Source organism: Urocitellus parryii, chromosome 13 (assembly GCF_045843805.1).
Source record: "Urocitellus parryii isolate mUroPar1 chromosome 13, mUroPar1.hap1, whole genome shotgun sequence".
Taxonomy (NCBI): Eukaryota; Metazoa; Chordata; class Mammalia; order Rodentia; family Sciuridae; genus Urocitellus; species Urocitellus parryii.
Genome location: NC_135543.1, coordinates 55,484,158 through 55,510,604, shown reverse-complemented (window position 1 = coordinate 55,510,604; position 26,447 = coordinate 55,484,158). Strand labels below are relative to the sequence as shown.

Sequence of the window (26,447 nt, the reverse complement as noted above, 5' to 3'; positions counted from 1 at the left end):
TGGCCTGAGTGGAGTGGAGGTCCTGCCCAGCCTTAGTAGACAGAACAGTCCTCACCAAAGAAGATTCTAAGTTCTTCCATTTAGTACTGTCTGCTTTGATGAGACTTATGAAATGATTGATGAATTTTGTCCCTAGAAATCCTTGAAAAGGCAACAACTTTAAATCAGACCTTGGATGAAGATTTTCAACTACCCGATTCTACTCTTCACAATATCCAACAGAACATTTCATCTTTGCTGGAAATTATACAGAAAAGGAATTTCACACGCTTGCACCAAAATGCCACCCTTGAACTCAAGTAAGTTCCTAAATATCATTCTCAACACTACCAAGTAGAGATGGGAAGGTGGACATGGGGAGAGGAGGAGGAATAATGGCAAAAAAAAAGTGCTCTCTGGAGATGGAATATTGTGGAAGAAGAGAAGACCCCCATCAGCACCATTATTAGGTATATGAGGTGATGGGTACTGACTCCTCCAGAGTAGAGGTTGTAAGCAGTACAGTCATTACAATCTGTCTTTGTGCTATGGTGAAATCGTTCTGGGTTTTTCTATCACTCTTGAATTATATTTCATCTATCAAAAGAGCGTCATGGTACTCTGTTTATTATAGATCAAGTGCAAGGGTATCTCTCACAGAAGTAGAGTCCATAGGTACACAGGCCATAAACAGATGGACGTTACTCTGAGAATAACTGAGCTAGGTTCTACAAGCACTCATTGAAAATTACCATGTGAAATGACAGAGATCCTGAAGAATTATTGTGCCTGGTCAGGAGCTCAAAACTTCCTTCTAGGTTCTTTTCTTCATATTTTCACTAAGTTCTTACTTGATGTATTAACACAAGTTGTGCTTCTGCCAGGCTCTGATGAATGCCTTAAAGACTATATTAAATATCCCTTATTCTTTCTAGTGATATATTCAAACTATTTATGATTTATTTTGCAATTTTTAATCATATCATACAAGATTATTATATATTTTCCAATATGTCTGTTTTTAAATATCAAAGATTTATATATTGATAGTATACATAGTTCTAATTTTTCTCTATTTTTGGTTTTTTTTTTCTTGTCAGAGTAGATATTAAGAAGTAGAATCATTCAGTCAAAGAATTTGCATCTTGAGGATGCTTGATGTGCATTTCCAAATTAGTTTCTAGAATTCATTTTTGAAAACAAGACACACATCTTCAGGAACCTGCTAGAGGGTTAGATTTACATCTTTCCTTTGTCATTTACATAATTTTGGCATTATTGTTGCTTTATTGATTGAAATATAAAATGGAGGGCTTGCAGTTGGATGCAGTTTGGAGAGCAGACTAGGAACCTACTTACTATGACATTACTTAGGACTTGGAGGGGTCCCTGAGAGAACCATAAAGTAGATGCCATGGGGGAGATCAGAGGATGGTGGGGTCCCAGGAGATGGGGAAGGAGACATAAGGATGACTTATGAATCCCTTTTGTATGTTCTTCTAGCATGTTTGAGGCCCTGGTTTCCATCTCTAGTACTGTAAAAAAGGAAGGGAGAGGGAGAAAATCTTTTATTTAAAAAAATTTGTGAGTTCACTTCACACACAAAAAAATTATATGAGTCCATTTCACAATTTTACATGTATCATTCCTATGTTTATACCATTTCAAATTACATGGATTATTTTAAGGGTTATCATTGGCTCTTTAATTATAATTCTTAGAAAATTAGTGATATGCTTGCATGGGGCAATCCCATAGGTAAGCAGATTTAGCACACAAACCGTTGCTTTTGATGTTTGTGTCAGACCACCAGGCCTCATAAAATTCAGCATACAATTGAATTTGTGGCCAAGACTTATTGAGGATGCCCAGCTGAACCAGGAAAAAGGAGGCAATGGAGTGTGGAGAAATCCATGAAGGCTTCTTTCCAGAAGGGCTCCCTGAGCACACTTTTTCCCTAGCAGTGAAAATGCAGGATGGGTGTGGTGTTTCTGCCCAGGGAAGCCCATGAGAGATGTTGAATCCATGGTTCTTACCGGGACTTATTTTAGTCAGTTTTTTAATGCTATGACTACAAGACTTAACAAGAACAATTTTAAAGGAGGAAATGTATATCTGGAGTCTCAGTCCATAGACAGCAGACCCCAATCCCCAGGGCTTGAGGTGAGGCAGAACACCATGGAGGAAGGTGTGACAAAGGAAAGTAGCTCACATGATAATCAGATAGCAGAGAGGAGAGACTCCACTCGACCGATACACAATATATATTCCAAAGGCATACTCCCAATAACCCACTTCCTCCAGCCACACTCTACCAGCCTGCAGTTACCACTCAGTTAATCCTTTCAGGGGATTAATTCACTGATTAGGTTAAGGCTCTCATAACCCAATCATTTCACCTCTAACCCTTCTTGCATTGTCTCACACATGAGATTTTGGAGGACACCTCATATCCAAACCATAATAGGACTGATCATACCTAGCATGTACCAAAACACCAGATTCCCAGAACGAAAGCAGTATCAGCATAAATCACCTCGCTTGCACAGTTGAGCTGGTAAGCCACTGTTATCAATTAGGGACCAGTGGCAATACTTCTAGGATTGCCAGGCCAGTGACTCCAGCCTGTCACATGAACTCATGTCCACACGCTGCAGATTATTGTTTGTAGCTATGTTTCCCAACTGTTTTCTACTTCAATGTCCCCAGAGCTATTGAAAGATATTTCGTTAAAGAAAAGTGTTCTATGGCCAGATACATTTGGGAGACATAGTGTCTGCTACAGAGAGACAAGTTCTTTACTGCAAGTCTTCTCAAATCTTTTAGTGCATTAACTTTTCCAAGGAGGGGCTGGGGAAATGTCATGTGGTTTCTTTCACTGTAAGACTTTTCGCATGAAACCTGCTTAATGGTTCATGGAACAGTTGGATTATAAAGAAATAGTCTGGGACACACTGGCTTGCTGTATTAATCCAATGAATTTTGCAGTGTGAAGAATGTGGAGCTTTTTGCTGTTCTTCCTGGGTTCAAGTCATTGGAAACTGTATCATTTCACCATGGTCAAGTCATTTCATAGATGGAAGTTGCACCCCTATTTTACATTTTCCTAAAGATACCTTATTTAATAACAAGAGTGATCAATCATGATCAAGTGTTTAATATATTGGATTTGTGCTTTCCATGAACTCTGCTTTAGTTTTGTTGTCTCATTCATAATATAACATCTTTATTATAATTAACAATCATAAGTATGTTCAAAGAACTTCTAATGTTATTCCAGTGTCAGAGTTCAAATATATTTTCTTGTGTATATCCTTGAATAACATTTTCTCTCATGTCTTAACCCAGTGATCTGATACCTATGAAAGCTCAGGGTAGTTTACAAGATATTTTCCATGGAATTTTTCAAAGTTCACCTGAAAAATTGAGTTAGAAAATTAATGGAATGTATTTGGCCACTGCAATGTGCATAGTATAGAATTTTCATATTCTATGCAGCTGTAAATGCAAAATTGACTTAAATAAGCAAGTGGATAACACACTTATGAGGAAATAGAAAAGCTATTTTGACTTTCTGAAGGTTGCATTTATTAATGATGCAAAATACCTTTTAAGAAAATTGACTTGAAGGTTTTTTTTTTTTATTGGTCGTTCATAACATTACATAGTTCTTAATACATCATATTACACGGTTTGATTCAAGTGGATTATGAACTCCCGCTTTTACCCCGTATACAAATTGCTGTATCACATCAGTTACCCTTCCATTGATTGACATATTGCCTTTCTAGTGTCTGATGTATTCTGCTGTCTGTCCTATTGTCTACTATCCCCCCTCCCCTCCCCTCCCCTCCCCTGACTTGAAGGTTTTTAAAAAGTCTGTTTTTTAACCAACTTCAGAAAATCCTTTGTATCATATAAATAAATTGGTGAATTCATAGTGAACCACTGAATAGCCCTGTTCTTGAAATTTCTTGCCATATTATAATGAAACATCACAGTTCCCATCATTGACACAGAATGTAGCTCTAATATTCTGAGTCTAGTTTCACTAAGATGATTTCTTTTAATTACATGTCTAAAACATGTTGGGAAGTTTGTGGAAAATAGTGTGTTAAAAGTAAAGTATGAATCTGTCAGACCAAAAGCTGTCTTAGAAAAACTGTTCTGGGCTGGGAATGAAGCTTAGTGGCAGAACACTTGCCTACCATGCTCAAGGCCCAAATAACAGAAAAATAAAAAAAGAATAACTTTGATGTATCACTCATGATCTCAAGAAGAAACTGGGTGTGAACACGTAAAAATTCTTTCCAGTGCATTCCCGAGCTAAGAGCTTTTTTGTTCATTTACTTACTATGTAAAACATTTAATTTGCCAGGGCTGCTGAAGATTTATTGTCACAAGTTCAGAAGCATTACCAAAAGCCACAAGAAGAGTTGGAGGTATTAAAAAAAACAGCCAAAGGCTTCCTTTCAAAGCACCACAGTGAACTGAGGGCAGCAGAGGAGCTCCTGAGGGATGCCGAGACCAAGACCCAGGAGACCAACCGCCTACTGCTCATTGTCAAGGCCAATCTGAGAGAATTCAGAGTGAGTCTCACTAGCCTCACTAGTCTCATTTAGAACTGGTAACCAAATACTTAGAGGTCAACAGTATCATTTTTAGCTTCTAACAAAATGAGCCCCGAGTACTTTCAGTAGGTGGCCTTAGGCACCAAAGCTCAGAAACTGCCTTACTTTTATGAAACAACCTTAAAAGGTGATTTTTGCTGCAGGATAAAAAGCTTCGCGTTCAAGAAGAACCGAATTTGACCTCAAAGCTAATTGCCAAAGGAAGAGGATTGATAGATGCGGCTAGTGCCCATGGAGATACTACACAAAATGCTCTAGCAGTAAGTTAAAACTCAGCCACAATAAAGCTTTCAAAGAATTCTCATACTACTCATCTCTATGTGTACTCAGACATTGTGAAACAGATGTACATATATTTACAAAACTAATTTCTCCATGTAGCAGTTGGAGCATCACCGGGATGAGCTACTTCTGTGGACTGCCAAACTCAGGCAACATGTGGATGACCTGGTCATGCAGATGTCCAAAAGGAAAGCAATTGATCTTGTCCACAGAGCCGAGGACCATGCCACTGAGCTCCAGAGACTAGCAGGTGTTTTGGGCAGGTAAGGTCACACACTTTGGGGAATTTCAGAAGTAGTGGCCCATTGCTTAGAATAACGACAGCTATTTCAATCGCAGGGGTGAATCATTCTTGTCTCTTTGTGTAAAAATAAGGACTCCTGTTTTATTTATGCCATAAGTCAGATTTCCTCTTATGTCTGCTCTTGTAGTTTACCACCAGCATGATGGGAAAATGCAAACAGAGGCGGAAATAGAAGTGAAACAAATAGTATACTATAATATCAAGTTACTGAGGTTTTTGTAAGCACCTACTAAGTATTCAGATCTTTGTTAGGATGCATGCGGGTTGCATAAGAATATTAATTTCTATACAGATCTTGCCTTTTGGGAACTGAGTTGAATGGAAGGGATGCTCACACTGCACCTATAAAAGTGTCAGTGGTCTTTTTTCCAAGGCTTGATAGATCCACTTCCAATTATTTCCTACTGCCTGAAGGGCTGCCATTGTAACACAAAACTTTAATTTTAACTTAACATTTTGGGATGTTCATTAAATATGTGCTCATTTAGTTAAAAATGCCTTTAAACCAGAAACACAAGTGTCAGCCAATGGTTCCCAAACTCATCTGCACATCAGGCTAACCTGGGCACTTCATAAAACATCGAAGCCTTTGTCCCTTGTCTTCCCTCCCTCAAGAGTGTCACTTAAGTTCTTTGGGATGTGGACTGGTCTTTGTAATTTGTTTTAAAGATGCTTCATTAATTCTAACATGCAGCAAATGTAGAAGCCAATGTTTTAGGTCTTACAGGTCATTCACACAATCCTGGGTATTAATTGGTACATTTTTTTTTCTTTAAAATGATAGGTGGGTACCTGTATGTGTTTGTGTGGGAGTGTATTCTATGGAAGGGGAAAAGTAAATATCTCCGCATTTAGGAACTGCTGCCATGAGAGATTAGCTCACAACAAAAGCAATTAAAAACAATATAAGATAGACTAATGTATAAATTGTGAGCAAAAACAATATAAGATAGACTAATGTGTAAATCGTGAGCAAAAACAATATGAGACTAATGTGTAAATCGTGAGCTCATGGATGGATAGCAGCTTCAAGCACATGCCATAGGAACCAATCGTAGAAAATGGAATTAGATACTGTGCTTCACACTTTTTATCATCTTTTATCATCTCCCAGAAGTGAAAAAAGATATTGTGACTCTAAGAATCACTAGAACAAAATATTTATTACTTTATTACTTAGTATAAGAGTAGTAGAAGCAATTTTGTATGATACACAGAGTTACATAACTTTATTAGCTTTTATTTATAAGTCACCTGATTTTGCCAATCAAATAGTAACAGAAGATAACTGGTAATGTCTGGCCTGGGACTCGCCCAACTCAATTACCTTAGAAAGAAAATGAAGTGAGTTACTCAGAAACGATGTACCAGTTGTCAGATTTCATTGTCTAGATAGAGCTGGATGAAGTTGCGCCATTACCAGCTGACAGATTCCTAAGTGATTGGCCCACTTGTTAGAATGGAGTTCAGCTGATTGAAATATTATCTGATCTTCCTGCGACATCTCTATTGAATTTCATCAGCCTTTGAGTGCCATTTGAGGGAGGAGATCCAGCATCCTTATGTGTGTAGGAAAACTTTTTGACAATTAGCAAGTGCCTTGTAGGAGAGATTATCACCAACACAGATAAGTAGGGGTCCCTAAGCATAAGCAAAGAGTTAAACAGAGCTCAGGGAATGTGGAGGGCAGCTGTTTGAAAGTGATGGAATGTTTGTCTAAGGAAACAGCAATAATCTCTTCTTCTGGTTTTAATTAGAGAACAATTCTGAGCTACTGTGACAATGAGGATTTGAAGGAGAATCCATGCTTTCCTAAGGAGAAGGGAACTAGGAGGCTTCCAAGAATAGTGGGCACTTATAATTTTCGTGTGAATCCAGAAATTTGATTTAGTGTATCATAACATCTCTAAATATGCTGATTTGATAGTGACCTTAAAAATGTCAGACATGTGACCCTGAATGCCACCAGTGCCGCTCATGTCCACTACAACCTTCAGAGCCTCACAGAAGAATCAGAGAAACTGGCCAACGATGCTCACAGGACTGTGGGTGAGACCAGCCTGGTAAGAAATGCTCTGAGGCTTCGGGGTATGCCTTCCTTTTCTGGGCACTAGGGGAGGTTGTTCTAGAAGGATCTTGAGTAAAGACTTAGTGGCTCGAATATATACTCACATTCTTTTCTGGTGGAATCTGTTAATGACTTCTGTTATCATAGGATACACATTTTGATTTAAATTGATTTTTTTTAAGAGACAAGGTCTTGCTATGCCCAGGCTAGTCTCAAAGCCCAGGACTCAAGAGTATCTCTTGCTTCAGCCTCCCAAATAGCTGGGACTAAGACATATGCCCCCATGCCCAGCTCATTATAAATTTTTAACAGTCATAAGTACTTCTTTTTGAACACTAGAGACTAGGACTGAAGAAATAAGGAAAATCTCACTATTCCTTATGATTAAAAACAATAACATCACCTGATATCTATGTGACACATGTTTCTTTACTTGTGGTGAAAATCTTTTTTTTTTTTTTTTTTTTTTTTTTTTTTTTTTTTTTTTTGGTGCTGGTGATTGAACTCAGATGCTTCAATGCCAGAGCCTTATCTCCAGCTCCTTTTTTTTCCTTTTTCTTTTTTGAGACAGGATCTCACTAAGTTGCTGAGGCTCCAAGTTGCTGGGATTATAGAGATATGCCACCAAGCCCAGTGAAAATCTTTTTTTATAATGGCTGTCCTCTTTTATACATTTAAAAATGTATTCCTGTTTCTCCCTCATACTGAATGGTCCCTCCTGTTCTCTGGTTGACATTCTTGTTTGCAAAGGAGGCTCTCACTAGAGATTGTTCTTACAGGGTGGCTTTCTCTGCCCCCAGCAGGATTCCACACTGCCCTGTGGTCACCAGGTTTAAGTTGTTCTGTTTTTCAGTTCTCAGAATCCCTCCTTTCTAATGGGACAGCAGCTCTGCAGCGCAGTGCCAGGTTTCTAAGCGAAAGCAACAACCTCAACAGAAAGCACCAAGGTCAGTGTATTAATTGGATAAAGCAGAGTGAAGAAGACACATCTCTGAGCATCTCAAAGAACATTCTGGGTTCTCATTTCCTGGAGTAATGTGAAGCTTCACATTTCTTTGTCACATGAATATTCCAGTTCCCTGTCATCTGGACCTTGTATAATTTTGTCTTTTATTCTAGCAATATCACATTTTGGAGTTTGCCTGCTCCACCATTATACAGCCTTCCTTGCTGACCAAATCCTTCATTTATTGCTTGAGCTTAGAGCCTTCTCTGTTCTTCCTAGAGTTGGTTAAGTTCTCATTGCTTGCAAGTGCTTCTCTATTTGATTCATTATTTCTCAGTTCCTTGAAGAGATACATTATTTTTGGTACTTCTCTTGCCTTTCTGGCAGGGCTAGTATCATGTTACTAGCTTCATGATAGATTCTCATTAAACAACCACTGAATTAAATAATAATTGATTTATCAATTTAAAAAACCATGTAATTTAGTTTTTATTATAATTACTTCAAGAAGCAATTATTTATCATATGTAAGAGCTGTCCATCCAATAAGTATAACAAAAAATGGCAGCAAGAACCTATTGTGTAAGAGAAACTACATAGGCATACATTTTTGATAACATATAATGTGATTTTTAATTTTTTCCTTAAAAATGAAATATTCATTTGAGATAAGCAACAAATTCACTTATTACATCCCAGGTATACATTCATAAGGACGGATGAAGGGTTTACACATTTTAAAAAACAAAGTAGTTGCCTTGTTTTTGTTTCTCCCCAAGAATTCCATGATTTTTTTATGTGTTCTTTTTAGAGATGCATGACAATAGAGTGTATTTTGACATATTATACATACATGGAGTATAATTTCTCATTCTTGTGATTGTATGTGACGCAGAGTTTTACTGGTCGTGTATTCTTATATGAACACAGGAAAGCTATGTCCGATTCATTCTACTGTTTTTCCTATACCCATCCCTTCTCCTTTACCTTCATTCCCTTTGGTCTAATCCAACAAACTTCTATTCTTCCCTCCCCACTGTTATTGTGTGTTAGCATGATGGAAGCGGAGACTATTATCATGCTAAATGAAATAAGCCAGTCCCAAAAAACCAAAGGCCAAAATGTTCTCTCTGATATGTGGATGCTAACACATATCATGTGCTTTTTACCTTAGCATATTTTAATATAAAAAAAAATATCCAGGCTTTCTGTATAGCAGTGGGCCATGCACAAAGCTAATAGCTTTTTCAGATTATTTCCAAATAATTACTGGATCTTTCATAGTTTTCTGAACCAAGGGCTTGGTTATGTGAGTTTTTTCTTGTTTCTCTGGTGACTAACACAACTTAGAATTTATGCTGTCATCTCACAGTATAAATAATGCATAATGCTCAGTCACAAACTCCAGCATCCATATTGATGAGCCTTGGTTTCCACTGACACAGGTTAAGCAACTTCACAGCCCATGAAATGATGAACTTCCTGGCAATTAAAATGTCGTTTCAACCGCGTGTTCAAAATCCAGTGTGATTGTGTGTTATGAACAGAAATGTTCAAAGTAAAAGCTTTGATTAAACAGGGCTGATGAGACTTGAAGGAGGGAAAGCCCAGCTTCGGGGTCAGGGGGGAACAGAAAGGAGCAGAGAACTGGTGGGGAAGCCGGTGGGGGAATGTGAAGGAATTCCCAGGGAGGAGCCCCAGGGGGATCTAACAACCTAGAGAAAGAGAAGTGGCCAAGATTCAGGAGCAGAAAGGAAGTTAGTGGGTGATGGAGACAGTGATGTGAACATTTCTTCACCCTTGAGCTCACCATGGAGCAAGAAATGAAAGAAAAAATATTGGTGAGAACGACTTCAAGGAAAGGAGAAAATTGATCAAGCCAGCTAAAAACACACTCTTAATTTCTATAATTCTGGGAAAACATTCAATATTGGGGTGTATTTAGAAACCTATTGATTCTATAGATGGATTGGAAATGATAAAGCTATTGTCTGGGCAGCTTCTTAGAAGGCTAACCTAAAAAGGAGCACTCTTCCTCTTTTAAATAGGTATTACTTTGAAGCTGAGTAAATTGAGACACAGAGCAAATGGATTTCAAGAGAACACAGATGAAATTACTAGACAGACCAATGCATCACTCTTGATACTTAGAGCAATTCCTGAAGGTAAGTAGAGAGGAGTTCCTTGTTTTAATTAATATTTTCCTGTAAAAGCATTACACAGAGGCATGAGTCCTGCCCCAAGTCTGATTAGGAGCCCAAGCTTAAAAATGAGACTGAGATGGATGAAATTTATATTTTCAAATGAATATTAATTGGAAAAGAAGATCCACTGGTGTTTTTAAAATAACCTCAGAATACCTGCACTGAAATACTAGAATTATATTCTTAGAAACTTTATACTATAAAGCGGTAGAGACTATACTACCATGTTAATTGCTTACTTTGAAAGTGTGTTTGACACATGCGTAGGTTAAAGAAGGGTCATGCAAGGAGATCAATAAGTAAAGAAAATAGCGTATGTTTTTCCCTGACTTTGGGAGGGGATGCCAGATTCATTACAAATGGGGAGAATGAAAGAATTCTTGCCTGGTAATCTTCCTTCCTGAGGCAATCAACATTCAGAAATAGGCCCATTGATCATGTTAATATTGATGGTTTGGAAATTCAGGACTCATTTTACAATTTTAAAGAGGATAATTTTTTAAAGTGCTGCAATGTGCTACTTTACCATAAAACTTCTCTTTTATTCTGTGTATGCATTCTTTTTAATTCTCACTAGACACTTCTGCCTCTATAGCTCCCTGTATGCTGGTCTTAACTTCTCACCTTGAATCAGTGGAACATTATCTGTTCTGGACATTTCTTTTTCCTTTTCCTTTACAATTTTTTTTTTCAAGGATAATAATATATATACTCTTTCTCTGAAAGTAACTCAAACTTACAGAAAAGTTGTAAGACCAATCTTCAGAATAGTTATATACTTTTATGAAGTTTCTTCTAGAATTATTTTGCCCCACATTAATTAAACATTTTAAAAATGCATAATAGTGCCTTTTTAAAAATCCTCACAGGGCTGGGGATATAGCTCAGTTGGTAGAGTGTTTGCCGTGCACCCCAAAAAATAATAAATAAATAAATAAAAATCCTCACAGATCTTTCTTGAATCGCTGGATCCTGCATTACCTTTAGTGGCCATTTTATCTCTATTCTGGGGTTATTTCAAGCAGCCAGGTCATGTTGTGCTGTGGGCAGATACCACTTTTTCTAGCCCTGGACCACAGACTTAAGTTCAAGAATTTTCTTATGCAATATGGAAGGATGTGGATAAAGAATATGTTTAATAAAGATGAGACGGACATGCTAGAGAAGGGGACAAATAGAGAAGTTCTATCTACTACATAAGAAACTACAACAGGGCCATTCATTGTTTTTGTGATCAATTGTATACTAAAATCATATTCCAGAGGATTTTTACCCAAATTATATCATGTGTCCCTACATGGATGCACTAGAGCATATGATAGGGAGTCTTAATATTTGCCATGAAAAACAAGTAGTTTTGTTTAATAATCAAGAAAATTACCATAACATGTTTCCGAGTAATAATGACATTTGTGGTAGTTTTACACTTTTCTCAGTGTGTCTTCACCTTTCCGAGTAATAATGACATTTGTGGTAGTTTTACACTTTTCTCAGTGTGTCTTCACCTGACTGCATGCTTGAATATTCTTTCATTTTAGGTGTGAGAGTCAAAGGAACCAAAACCAAAGAGCTAGCCATGTCTGCCAACCAGAGTGCACTGAGTACACTGAAGGATGTCATGGGACTGAGCCAGAAGCTGTTTAACACCTCAACTGGCCTGTCCAGGATGAACACCACATTGCAAGAGACGAATGAACTTCTGCAAGACTCCACAGTGACCAGTACGCCAGGGGTCTCCCTCTGGTTTTGAAAGTCTGCTGGCTTGACGTATAATGGTGCCCTGTTCACAAGCAGCATTCCTAAAAGAGAAAAATGTGCTACCACCCGGATTAGCATTTGCAGAGAAGGAGAAGGGCCTTGGGGGAGTGCTTATGGCCAGTGTATTTTTCATATATTTTCCAAATTTCAAGGATGGATTATTAGGATATTCTGTTTTATCCAGTGCATGACTAATGAATAATTTATCTTCTTTTCTCCTCCCCAACTCTCTTGCCATCCTTCACTTCCTTGTATTTGTTAGCCCTGTTGGCTGGAAGAAAAGTTAAAGACATGGAAACACAAGCCAACCTTTTATTTGATCGGCTGAAGCCTTTGAAGACGTTACAGGAGAACCTGAGCAGAAATTTATCAGAAATTAGACTGCTGATCACCCAGGCACGGAGACAAGCAGCTTCTGTGAGTTGAGTGGGGCCCTCAGAAATGCCCCACACCCCTGTAGCCCAGGCTGTTGGCAACACTAGGTTCCAGAGAATTCCTGTGGACTTGGCTCTCAGTCACCCCAGCCTCCCTAGAACTTGCAGACTTGGAACTCAATAACCCCAGCTTCTTGCTAACCTTGTCTTAGTATATTTAAAGCCAATAAGTAGAATTTTTCTTCTGAGTTCTGCTTTGCTACAGAATGTTCCAAAAGATTTCTAGCAACCTGCATATATTTATGAAGATTTATGATTATAGCCTCGCTTGGTAACCATTAAGCTAGATGGTGGAGAAGACATTACATCTAAGGCGTTGATATCACTCTCAGTTTCATTGGTTGCATTTGATGCTGTTGCTTCATTTTGCCAATTTAAGTTTAATAACCCAAGTGCTTTTGAGAATGTGCAGCGTGGGCCTCATCCTACTGGAGTCTTGAGAAAAAAGTTTGTGTACACATAAGTGCTACACAAATCCATATCACTAAAGGCCTCAAATATTGACACCTGGAGAAGTTCAAAGCTGATAAAATGTTTGATAGCCATTCATGGCACACAGTGCTGGCTGTCCTCTAAAGAGATGTTTCAGGCAAATAATAAGATTCTCGAGAATATGTGCAACGGTGCTCATGGGCCTTTACGGAGGATGAACATGACCTCTGGTCTTCATGTTAATCCAGTTTCAGCTTCCAGGCAAGGAGAAGGAGCTCTGGGCTCTGTTTCCTATCCAGAGTCTTCACTGTTGGAAAAGGGACTCAGGTTTACATGAGCTCTGGCTTCCACCTGTTCTAGTGAGAGTTGCTAAGGGAATCTAAGTCCAAGGGATGATTCCAAACACCATGATTAATACAAACTAAGGATCTTTAAGGTTAAGACACCCAGGAATAATTGTTAGTTGGAGAAATTGTTAATTGGTAAGTGCATCACTTGCTCCATGAATATTTACTGAGTGAAGAAATATATTTCCCTTCCATTTATTTGACAAATGGTCATCAAATATCCTCTGTGGGTCAGTGGAAAGATTCAAGGTCATAAGGTTCTTGTCTTTAAGGACCTTACTGTCTCATTTGAGCAAGACAATTTCGTATATAAAATATCCTGTTAAAAAATCTAGGGTTGTAGCTCAGTGGTAGAGCACTTGCCTAGCACGGGTGAGGAACTGGGTTCAATCCTCAGCACCACATAAAAAGCAAATAAATAAAAAAAAATAAAGGCTAAATTCTTTTTTAAAAAATCATTTAACTGGCTTTCCCATGGTTAATCATTTGACCAAATAAAATAATTTTCACCAAAGTCTGATTCCTCACTTTATGAAACCCAAAGCCTTCTATGTCACCAAGAGAGGAAACTTACAGTGAAAATTGAAATCATACTTTTGACCTGCTGGAGAGCTGCCACTGGGTCACTAATCAATGGGGACACTTTTCTCTTCCTACTGCAGATTAAAGTTGCTGTGGCTGCTGACAGAGACTGTATCCGGGCCTACCAGCCTCAGGTTTCTTCTAGTAACTACAACACCTTGACACTGAATGTTAAGACGCCTGAACCCGACAACCTGCTTTTCTACCTTGGTAGCAGCACCAGTGTAAGTGAGAGCAGCATTAGATATTTGTGAATGTTTGAATTCCCCTAATCAATACTTTTTTAATGGAAAAATAGGATTTTCATGAAACCATTAATTTTCCCACAGGTAACACGCTTTACTAAAATGGTAGTGTTAGATTAGAAACAGCAGCAGGGTGCAGTGGCACACACCTGTGATCCCATCTCCCTGGGAGGCTCAGGCAAGAAGGTCACAAGTTCAGGGCCAGCCTGAGCAGCTTGGGGCAGTGGGGGGGGGGGGGGAGTCTGTCTCAAATTTTTAAAAAGGAGGGAGGGGGGAGTGGGGAGCTGGGAAGGTAGCTCAATGGTAAAGTACCCTGGGTTCAATACCCAGGACCAAGAATAAAATAAAATAAACTACAAAAGTAATTGCCTATGGAAAGAAACTTGACAAAAGACCATAGCCTCTTGGGGCTGAGTATGTAGCTAGTGTAGAGCTGCTTGCCTAGCATGTCAAGGCCCTGTTTTCCGTCCCCAGCACTGCTAAAATAGATAGCCATTTTGTTTTTATTTTTTAAACAGTAGAGAAAAAGCTGTAAGAATTCATTCTTTAAAGTGTTCTTGTGGTCATGCAGATTATCAGTGTGTAAACTCATCCCCCTTGTGTCCTGCCCCCTAGTCTGATTTCCTTGCAGTGGAGATGCGACGGGGGAAAGTGGCCTTCCTCTGGGACGTGGGCTCTGGGTCCACACGGTTGGAATTTCCAGACTTTCCCATTGATGACAACCAGTGGTACAGCATCCATGCAACCAGGTAGCAGGGAGGGTTCCTTGGAGCATCCCTTATATTTAAACCGTATCTTATAAGTAATCACATGCTTGCAACATCATGTAATGAATAGACTTTGAAACTTCTGGAAAGTCAGATAGTAATCAATACTTGGCTTAGATTAACTACAGAAATTTTTTTTTTATTACAGATGAAATAAATTTTGTTACCAAAACAACTATTGAAAGAAGAAAAACTTTAGAAGTTTGGAATATTTTTATAACTGATAGAAACTCTAAATCCAAGACAGCTAACCTAGTAAAATATTTAGTCCTCTCCAGTAGAGAGGAGTAAAATATACCCTGAAAGAAATTTCATGGATCTGGTGGTGGCATGTGGGTAGAAGAGAACAGATGATGAAGATGCCATTGGAATTATATTTTCCTAAAATTCAGATGCAACCAAATGATATTGTTCCATTGTGAGCATGTACAGATATGTATCAGTGAGTCCCATATAGCATCAATAAATTATTTTTTAGTTCAAACGCAAGCAAACTTCTTCATTTGAAAGTCTCCTCCCAGAGTAACTAATTCTGAGCAGCTTTAGCTGTATATTTCTTTCCACTTTTCTGTAACATTATGTTTATTATTGATGTTCTGTTGTTGGAATCTTTTTCTTCATTTTTTACAAAAAAAAAAATGGTGCCATATTGAAGGGGAGTGAATTGTATGCAAATGTGGTTTAACTCATCTGTGACTGCTTTAAATAGGGAAGCAACACAATGACACAACTCTTTTTTACAAGATCTTGGGGAATAAACTACAGGTGGACTGGGCAAGACTGGAAGCAGGGAGATTAGCTGCGGGTCTGGAGAGAAGCAGGGGGCTGTGTGTGAGAGAGATGTGGATACCTGTGTGATGACAAGAGATTCTGAAAGTCCCTTTTGCAATTGTGTGACCCTCAGGTTTGGAAACGTTGGTTCATTGAGTGTAAAGGAAATGAGCTCAACTCAAAAGCCACCAATGAAAACAAGTAAATCCCCTGGAATGGCTAATGTGCTGGATGTAAACAATTCAACACTAATGTTTGTTGGAGGACTTGGGGGACAAATCAAGGTAACATTCTGAAAGTTTGTTTGAACAGGGTGGATTGGCCACTTTCACCTGTGTATAAATAATACCATGCTTAATTTTTTTCAATATATCCCAAGCAGATGAAGATTTTTCTACTTTTATTGTTTTGCTTCAGGACAGCTCAGCTGCAGAGTTGGGCCAGTTTTGTGGGTAAAGGATCATGCTTAATCACTAGTGTCAATGGAAAAGAAACCAAATTTGCTGTTTGACTTCTTTTCCAATAATGAAATAAGAAATCCAATGTTCTGTATTAATTTCTGTCATCTCTAGTCTAAATCTAGAGGAGACAAATACTAACTGGTGTTTCCTGGGTGAGCTGGTGTTTCTTTGTTTGATTGAATTAGTATCTTCTCACCAAATAGAGTCATATTAGTTGGTCTTAGTGCTCTGCATAGGAGGACAGGTCTCAGCTCCAGATGGTCCCTCACTACCAACCACATTCTTTGGATCTCAGTTTCCTTGCCTTCGATAAAAGGGGCTTTTCTCCAGTAACCCTAATCTACCATGGAGCATGGATTTGGGTGCTTTGTCTCTTTAATTTGAAGAATAAAATTCACAGACACACAGATGATGGCAAAGTAACAGAAATTATTAGAGTAATAGAAAGTAGAGCTCTCAAAGAGGAGGGGGTCCCAAGAGAGGGATACCGAAGAGTGGCTATTATCTAGAAATTTACTTAGATTTATACATTTAAGGAAGTCAGCCCTCTGCCCAATCCCGGGTAAGGCATTGAGTGTCCTTGAGGTATTTTAGTATAATCAAAATATCAATTATGTATTTCCTTCTTTGGAGAAACATAGACCCCAGTCACGTAGGTCTTGATTTTAAAATAGCCTTTTTGTAAGTTTTTCAGCAAATATCTACGGATGCTATTTTATCTCCTATCCTCCAGACTTCTCTTTTCCTCCTGACATCACTAGTAATGGGGGTGATCTTTAAGATCCTGTCCAGTTGTCATTCATTCTAGGATGCCACTTCCCAACTGGAGGGAAATCCAGTGATGCCACACGGGCCATTTTTATGAATGGGATTCTCTCAGAATTTGCATCTATTAAACTTGAACTTCAGGGAGAAGCATCAAATGCTCTGTGCCAACTATATGGGGGTTGTGTTTGTTTGCATTAGAAATCTTCTGCAGTGAAGGTGACTCATTTTAAAGGCTGCATGGGAGAAGCCTTCCTGAATGGCAAATCCATTGGCCTCTGGAACTACGTGGAAAGGGAGGGCGAGTGCGATGGCTGTTTCTCAAGGTAATATAATATGTCCCCTCAGTTGCACACATTATTACATCTGAGAACTGCTTAAAGAATTTACACATGCATCAAGCATGAAAGGAGTTTATGATATGGATCTTCTTATTACAAAGGATATGTTGTAGATTATTTGCTCATAGCAGCATGTTATTTTTAAACACTTAAAAAGAAGTGCTCTTTTTGCTTTTCTTGTCTTGTATGTTTTGAACCTAGATCATAAAATCTAGAAATTTCAGATATCTTCTCAAACAACTTTCTGTTTCAGAGAGACACAGTTAAATCTTGGGTAAATCACTGTGCATTTTTATTCTAAAAATACCTCCAAGGAAGAGAATATTTTGTGTGTATGCAGTTGATTTTTATAGACAAGTACATTCCTATTGCTAACCGAGTTCTATAATTTTAGGAATAAAATGCATTTGGAAATGAAGAACAGCTAACATCTTTTTGTGTAAGCTGATATAATTGAAAGGATTATAAATCTTACCAGTTCAACTCTGCTTCCTCATAACAAAAATGATTGTATTCCCTAAAGTATATAAAACCTGTGTTCTAGTACATTAAGAGTCAAGACAATAGATTGTCTTTTGACATTAGAAAAATGGATCACATCAAATATCTTCTCTCACATAATGGCTGCCTCTGTCCAGATAGATATCTGTAATTAACAGTGAGTCATGACAAGATCAGTCAGAAGCAGCTTGAATTTGGGGTTAGGTTTTCATTTTCTCATTGTCGTGTCTGCTTTCTCACCTCGCTCAGAGCACGGGATTTTGTAATTTAAACCTTTTATTTGCTACTCCACCCCTCCACCCAGCTTAGCTTGCTTTAAAAATTCTGACCAGGGCCAAGATGTAGCTCAGTGGTAGAGCATTTGCCTAGTGTGCACAAGGCCCTGGGTTCAATTCCTAGCACTAGGGGAAAGTGTGTGTGTGTGTGTGTGTGTGTGTGTGTGTGTGTGTGTGTTTATACATACACAGAATCTTGGTTACAGCAGCTTTAGGACTTAAAAAGGACATTGGGTTTGGAATCTAAATTTTCACAGGTTACTATCCAGGTCTCCCATCAAATTTCTCTAGGAAACTTTGGGTAATGTTTTCACTTCACTGAGGTTTCTTTTCTTATTTCAGAAAAGAAAAATAATAATCATGCTTATCTTACGCACCACCCAGAATTATTACCATGAATATACAGCATCGTGTATGTGAAAATATTTTCTACGTTTGATACCCCTCCCTGATGTTCCTCACTGGTCTGCCTGCAGTGGTATATTCCTTTCTAGATAAATGTGTCAGGAGTATTTTCTCAATAGTGAATGTTAGAAGAAACCAAGGCTTTGAAATTGCAAAATATGATTTTAAATAAAACACTTCAAACTTATAGGATGGTAATAATGCTCTAGAACTTTAGTGGAATGCACAGGAGTGTCCAGACTCTGGTCCATCATTTTTTTCTTAAGCTCTGGGTCTACCAAGGAAGTTTTCCCAGCAATTTAATAATTCGAATCTGAAAAGCATCACAACCCTTAGAGTATGTCCCCTCCACTGACCCCACATCATTAACCTCACTGTTAGAGAGTTTTAGCAGAGATGGGATATTTCTAATATTGAACACGTTCTCCTGCGTTAGCTGTTACGTGATCCCCTGTTTTCATCAGAGTTACTTTTAAAGCAGTGACCTTAGACTGCAGCCTGGAGTGAACTTAATGATGGTGCTGGCTCTTCTCTTTTGTTAAGGTGAGGAGGTCAGTTCTCTATGTGGCCTCTGGGTTTGTTCTTGAGACACCTGCTCTCCTACCAGATCCCCCGCTACACACAGCCTTTGAAGGATGAGCTTGCGAGGTCAGGGGATGCTGCTGTCCTTCTGATGTTAATTCAGGGGTTTTTCTGATGCAGGACTGGCCACCCAGCTGAGCTGTAAAGGCCAAGTGGACTCACGGGCTCAATCAACCCTGGATTTAATAACCATGCTTTGTTGGGTACTCACAAATCAGCTGGCTGTTCTTGGGCTTTATTGACCAAGGATTCCAAAATATATGTTCGAAGATAATACTAGCTTGGTAGGATACGAATAGATAGTCCTTTTTTAAAGTAGCATTATAGAATGTGTACTGATCATAAGTGGTTGGGAAACTCTGAGTTAAAAAAAGTCAAACATATTTCTTTGCTATGAAGCTGTCAGAGCCATTAATTATTAAGATGCTAACATGCAGGACACCCCTGTCCCAGGACGACGCCAGAGTTGCAGCATTACCCAAACTTACTTGACCCCCAAGTTCTTTTTAAAATAGTACATCTGGAATTGCTTCTTTGTTCTTCTTTGAATATATTACTATACCTCCTTACATAGTATTAGCATGTTTATAATTATAAATAGTCTCTTAAATTCTTTTTGTGTGTGTGTGTGTGGTACTGTGAATTGAACCCAGGGGCCTTGCACATATTGTTCAAGTAGTCTACCACTGAGCTAAATTCTAAGCCCCAATTTTAATTTAATTTTATTTTGAGACAAGATCTCACCAAGTTGCCCAGTCTAGCCTCAAACTTGTAATCCTCTTGCCTCAGCCTCTCAAACAGCTGGGATTATATAGGCGTATACCACCATACCCAGCTACTCTCTGAAATGCTTAAAGGTTACTACAGAATTAACCACTGGTTCTAACATTTCTCATTGAAGTAAATGTGGATAAACCTTGTATTTAATCAACATGAATAATCTGTGTATTAGTTAAGAGTGGCTATCACAGTAGTATAGTAGCTTGCATGGCTGACTTTGATACAGATCAGTTAGCCTCTGTGCTGGGCCTTTGACTGGTTGGGATTTGATCCCCAGTAGTCTGGTTCTAGGGTTTGTGTTCTTAATCACATGAAGCTAATTGGCCAAGAAGTAGAGCAATGGAACATGCTTCTAGAAAGCCGCACATTTAAGAACTAAACCATAGTTTCAGGTATAAAAGAAATTGCAAGATGGAAATTTTTAGAAAAGTCACGACTGCAGGTAGCAATAAATGTGAAACCTGAGGTCTCATAAAACCTTGAGGTGTTTTGTTTTGCTTTTTCATCGATGGAAACAATTTCACTGGTTATATATACAACCCTGCTTGGAGAGGTGGAGGTGAGGCTTGTTGATATACTCTCAACTGGGCAAAGCCCAAAGTCATAACTAAAAACCATTATCATCCAAGTTCCACTCTCAAGACCTATTATATTCCAGAAAAACTATTTTTGATAGAAACAAAATTATGATACATCCAAATTAATTACTTTGTAATTGAATAGTGAGTCAAATCAGCCTTTTGAGGTATGTCAGGCAGGGGGGTGAGGGTGGGACAAAACACACTGGTCTGAGAAGCGCTCTGGGCCATTTTGTATAACTCTAGAAATCCGCACATCCACCTCAATATGATCCAGGGCTTTAGACTCATCCTGCAGATTTTTGAGGATGTCAACGATGCTTTGCAAAAATTATCCTTCCAGGACACAGGCACATATTTGTTTTTCATTGCAATCCAGTTTACCTAGTGTTGGTTTTAACCAGCAGAGAGAAATAAAATCCTATATAAAAACTATTCTGAAAGCACCAGAAGTAAAAAAGGACATTGAAGGAAATTAGGGCAAACAAACAAACTTATGTCTTTGACAAGCAGAAATATTTGTAGGATTATCCTCCTGTGAAGAAATTTCTTTTTACTGCAGTGAACTCTGCCTACCTTAACTTTCTTTTCATTATGAAGCGCCTGGACATTTGTCTTGCATAATCTCATGGCGAGTATATTTTCAGATGCAGGTTGAGCATCCTTTATTTGAAATGCTTGAGACCAGAAGTGTTCTGGATTTAGAATTTTTTCAGATTTTGGAATATTTGCATATCTATAATGAGATATCATGGGGGTAGGACCCAAGTCTAAACAGGAAATTCATTTATGTTTCATACACACCTTATACCACAGTGTGAAAGTCATTTTATACAACATTTTAAATAATTTGGGGGGGGGCGTGAAGCCATTTCACGGTGTGGAATTATCCATTTGTGGAAGTATATAAGTACTCAAATTTTCAAATTTTGGAGCATTTTAGATTTCAGATTTTTTAGATTGCGGAGCTCTGCCTATATTGTGGTTTATACTTGTTATTAAATAATGGAAATAATAACTCTACCATGATTCTGCAAAAAAATGATTTGGAAGAAGGAAAACTTAGTAGCTCCAACTGTTGTGCTCTTTCCCCTCCTGAAAATGGGTAGTATTTCATCTCTTCTCTTTTGCAGCCCCCAGAATGAAGACTCTTCCTTCCATTTTGACGGGAGTGGATACTCTGTTGTAGAGAAGACGCTCCGGGCCACTGTGACTCAGATCATCATGCTCTTTAGTACCTTCTCACCTAATGGTCTTCTTCTCTACCTGGCTTCAAATGGCACTGTAAGAGTTTACAGGGCGGCTGGAAATGGTGGTGCATATCTGTAATCCCAGTGACTCAGGAGGCAGAAGCAAGGGAATCCCAAGTTCAAAGCCAGTCTCAGCAACTTAGTGAGACCCTGTCTTGAAATAAAAATAAATAAATAAAAGAGGCTGGGGAATGTAGGTCAGTGAAAAGCGCCTCCTGGAATAAATCCCCAGTGTACCTTAATAATAGTAATAAAGAGTCTATGGGGGCACTGAGCCCTCTTTGTATGTATATTTAAATTGCTGCAAGATTATTTATTTGATGAGGATTTGCTAACAAACTGATATAATATAAACACATGTATTTCATACAGTTTTTCCATTTAATATCATTTATTTATTGTATTAATACAAACTCATGAAGAACCTTTGGAAAATGCAGAATAACACCAAGTAGAAACACACTTTCCAGTCATTGTAGACAGCAATTAAAAGCTAATTCTTAAATTTTAGTTCCAAATACTTTCTTGCATTCATTGTGACCACAGTGGCCTTCTTTGAATCCCATCCATAGGACTTCATGTTGCCCTTTGCAATCTCATTGTTAGTCATCTTTGTCTCTCATTCTTCAAGGTTTATTTTTAGAAATGGCCCATTTGTCATTTTTAAATGAAAAAGACACAAAGAATCCAGATCTCTTACTGAATTGTGGATTTTGATAGCAGTGAATAGTGTTCATTAATATTTGGGGTGTGTTCTAGGAAGCCATGAAGGGCATTTTTTAGTTTTATAGAGTAGACTTCTAGTTATGGGGAGAGATCCAATCTTTCTGGTTTGACTTTAGAAGGTGTTCACCACACCTAACTTGAAGGGAAAGGAAGTTTGGGGATGAAGACATGGCTCTCAGGAATTTTGTTCTCTTCCTTACAGAAAGACTTCTTGTCCATCGAGCTGGTCCAGGGGAGAGTTAAAGTTGCAGTTGACCTGGGTTCAGGACCTCTTGTTCTTATGACAGACAGACGGTATAACAATGGAAGCTGGTACAAAATTGCCTTCCAGAGAAACCGGAAGCAAGGTAGATACATGGATGCACTTACCTGATGCTGGTCGCTCACATAAGAATAAACATCTTTCCAAAGTCAGCAGTCTTTACTCTATGTTAGTTTCCTGGGTATACTTGAGTGACTTTCCTGCCCATAACCCCACTGGGGCATGACTACATCCTTGAATGCCACTCTAATTGAAAGCCATTCTTGTCCTTGGAATGCTAAGCAAGAGGAGACTCATATTGTTGAAAGAATAAGATAATTCTGTTTGTGGTTTCCTTATTTCACATTAAATGCTTGATTGAAATTAAGAATCCAGCCAATTCTATTTTCTTCCACCTACCTACTGCCATCATCTAAAAGTGTGTATTCTGGATTTGTTGACCTTCATAAAGAGGATTTTCTCTCGTCATTTAATAGTCAAGAAGCTGGTTCAGGTTTGCAGAATTCAGAAGAATGTCTTTGTAAATCAATTTGTTTAGCGAAGTTTGCATTTTATTTTACTGAAGAAAGCAATTTTTATTTTATCTCTTTCTTTTAATCTCCCTTTAGGACTCCTAGCTGTTATTGATGCATATGACACTAGTGATAAGGAGACCAAGCAAGGGGAAACTCCAGGACCATCTTCTGATCTCAATCGACTAGAAAAGGACCTGATTTATGTAGGCGGAGTGCCTTGGTCAAGAGTTGTAAGGTATGATATTAAACTGCAGAAATTTTATGTCCCTAATCCCTCACCACATTAGTTTTCCGAGCTGCTATAACAAAGTACCACAGATTATGTGGCTGAAACAGTACACACTTACTCTGTCCCAGTTCTGGAGGGTATAAGTCTGAAATCTAGGTGTGGCCAGGATTGCAAAAGTCATCGGAAGCAGATCTGTTCTATTCTCCCCACTCTGGTAGCTTCCGGCCCTCCTTAGCTTATAGATTGCATCTTACCTATGACTTCACATCATCTTCCCTCTGCTGTGTCCTGTGTGTCCAAGTTGCTCCTTCATAGTAGCACAATAGTCTTATTGACATGACCTACCCTAACAGCCTCATCTTAACTTGATTACCTCTGCACAGATCCTGCTTCCAAATAAGGTCACATTCACAGATATTGGGGGTTAAGACAGCTGCATCTTTGGGGGAACACAACTCAATCTATACAACCCATTTTTTTATCTGAAGTACTCTATACCACATTAGTTGAGAAGTAAAGCAAGCCTTCTGTGAAATATGTAATGATTTTCTACTTATTGCCTTTAGTACATCTAAAAATTGTTAACTTGCAGTATATAGAGACACTCCTCTTTCTGTCACACTGCATCCTCCTCTGTAGACTTTTTAAGAGTAGTATAATCTCTTTAAAGCCAAAAAAATGTTTTTAAAATATGAAACCAGCCTAGGGGCCCATGAACAGATGAGTGGATAAAGAAAATTTGGTGTATATATACACAATGGCTTTTTACTCAGCCATAAAGGATAAAATTGTATCATTTGTGGTAAATGGATAGAACTGGAGAACATATGCTGAGTGAAATAAGCCAAAGCCAGAAAGTCAAGGTTCCAAGGTTTTCTTTCATATGTGGAGACGGGATCAGGGGAAAGCATTTGAAAAAAGAGCAGTTTCATGAGATCAATCAAGTAGAGGAAGGGAGGTAAGAACAGAGGGCACAGGGAAGTACTAGGAAATGAAATCTACCAAATTATGCTATGTCCATGTTCAAATATACCTCATATATATACATATATATAATATACTCTTTAAAATAATAACTAATAATAACAGAAAAAAATCAGTAAAGCAGAGTAAGCAGATCATGGGGAGGGAGAAAGGGAGGGAAAGAGAGGATATAGGAGGTGAGAATGATGAAACTATGTGCATGTAGGAACATGGCATAATGAATACCACTATCATGTATAATTATAATGCACCAATAAAAACAAGTTATTAAAAACAAAACAAAACATGCTTTCCATCAGCTTATCTGGAATCTGTCCCCCTTTGTGTGATTACAGTGAAGGATGTATGTGACTGTTGAAAGATCATCAGGAATCTGGATGAACGATGACAAAGGAGGGGACATTAGGATCCTTTTCTAACACTGACTTGTACTTAACTTTGCAACTTGAATGATTTACATAAACTTTTGTGGTTCTTTGTCTTCAGTTTTATAGCTTTGAAATGTACAAATTAAGTTCTAAGTTTTATTCACACTATTAAAAAAAAAAAAGTCACATGTGAAAGGCCTGTAGTCAAGGCCAGGACTGGGATCATCAGATGTCCAAACTGGATCCCACAGCCCAGTGGTTCTCTAATGTACATTCCTAGCCCTATGCCTTGTACCCTGTTGCGTTAGTCAGCTTTCCATAGCTGTGACAAAATAACTGAGATAATTGACTTTAAAGGAGGAAAGATTTATTTTGGCTTACAGTTTTAGAGGCTTTAGTCCATGATTGATTAGGCTATTGCTTTTGGATCTCTGGTGAAGCAAGGCGTCTTAGCAGGAAACACATAGTGGAACAAAGATGCTCACCTCATGGCAGCTGGGAGGCAAAGGAAACAGGAATGGCTGGGGTCCCAATGTCCTCTGCAGGAGCACACCCTTAATCACCTAAGTGTCTTCCACTAGGCCTTACCTCTTAAAGGTTCTGCCACTTCGCAGTAGTACAACAGGCTGGTGACCCTGCCTTCAACTTCCGGCCAGTAGAGGTAATATAAGATTCAAACTGCAGTGCCCATCTTGTAAGTCAAGTTCTTTCACAGAACCCTGACACACAGAAGTACAGCCATTCCAATTACAATGGCTAAGTAACCCAGATCCACCTCTTCACTTCCTCCTTCCCTTTGCAAGAAATCTCTGAAAGTTCCAAGGGGGATATTTTGCAACCATAGTCACCTGGTCTTCAAAATGAATACATCTAAACTTTAGGGAAGTCAGTCCCTCGCCATGCCTCAGCTCCCCATCAAGACAGAGCCAGGACTAGAAGCCCGTCTCCTGATCATCCTAGATCTCATTCCCTGCCATTGTGGGACTGGGGTCCAGGGGTGGAAGGCATATTTCTATAGCCACAGCTGTGTCATAGTTCATTTGCACTCTGCCTATATGACACATAGTGTAGACACTGGAGAAAAGGACAGAAGCCCAAATCACAGGTGTTCATGGTAGAAAGGACATGGGATCATCAAGACCAGCTCCTTCATTTACATGGGAAGAAACTGAGATCCACAAGGCTTGAGGTATTCACCCCAATCCTGTTGTTGCTAAACCATCCACAGCTGGTTGCTCACCATGGAGAAAAACAGTGAGGGGAAACATGGAAACCATGTTACTGCAGACTCTTATGTGATTAGCTAACGCCCGAGAGTACGCTCAGAGATATTCAGTGGTCCTCATATTTTGGAAAGGAGAGCCTGACCCTGATCAGGAGTATGGCAACTTCTGTTAAGATACATATGGTTTGAATTGGAGGCTAATTAATAAGGATTTGGATAATTCCCAAACTTTTCCAAATGCAGTTATTTTCTTTGGGACAAAGTTCCTGAATATGAAATAAAGACAGTAGCCAGTGATTTCTCTCACCATCTGATCCTAGGAAGTCACTTTACCCACCCTTGCCCCCAGGGTTCTACTCTGTGTGGAGATTGGTTTGCCATCTCTGTGCTATAACTTCCTCATGATGGTGCTTGACCTTTCTTTAAAATAAGTTACTCCATGTATGTATA

At 38.7% G+C, this 26,447-nt stretch overlaps 1 protein-coding gene across 1 annotated transcript in view; it reads left to right on the top strand.

The window, feature by feature from the left end:
• Positions 1 to 26,447, top strand: part of Lama1 (laminin subunit alpha 1) — a 144,832-nt gene that overhangs the window by 103,114 nt on the left and 15,271 nt on the right. The window contains exons 37-52 of the mRNA XM_026408881.2: positions 137 to 299; positions 4,358 to 4,568; positions 4,754 to 4,870; positions 4,992 to 5,155; positions 7,124 to 7,259; positions 8,118 to 8,211; positions 10,259 to 10,375; positions 11,953 to 12,135; positions 12,435 to 12,589; positions 14,048 to 14,191; positions 14,828 to 14,961; positions 15,884 to 16,034; positions 17,178 to 17,302; positions 21,572 to 21,722; positions 22,617 to 22,761; positions 23,285 to 23,426. Coding sequence (XP_026264666.2) covers positions 137 to 299; positions 4,358 to 4,568; positions 4,754 to 4,870; positions 4,992 to 5,155; positions 7,124 to 7,259; positions 8,118 to 8,211; positions 10,259 to 10,375; positions 11,953 to 12,135; positions 12,435 to 12,589; positions 14,048 to 14,191; positions 14,828 to 14,961; positions 15,884 to 16,034; positions 17,178 to 17,302; positions 21,572 to 21,722; positions 22,617 to 22,761; positions 23,285 to 23,426 — 2,332 coding nt within the window. The remainder of the gene's footprint in view (positions 1 to 136; positions 300 to 4,357; positions 4,569 to 4,753; positions 4,871 to 4,991; positions 5,156 to 7,123; positions 7,260 to 8,117; positions 8,212 to 10,258; positions 10,376 to 11,952; positions 12,136 to 12,434; positions 12,590 to 14,047; positions 14,192 to 14,827; positions 14,962 to 15,883; positions 16,035 to 17,177; positions 17,303 to 21,571; positions 21,723 to 22,616; positions 22,762 to 23,284; positions 23,427 to 26,447) is intronic.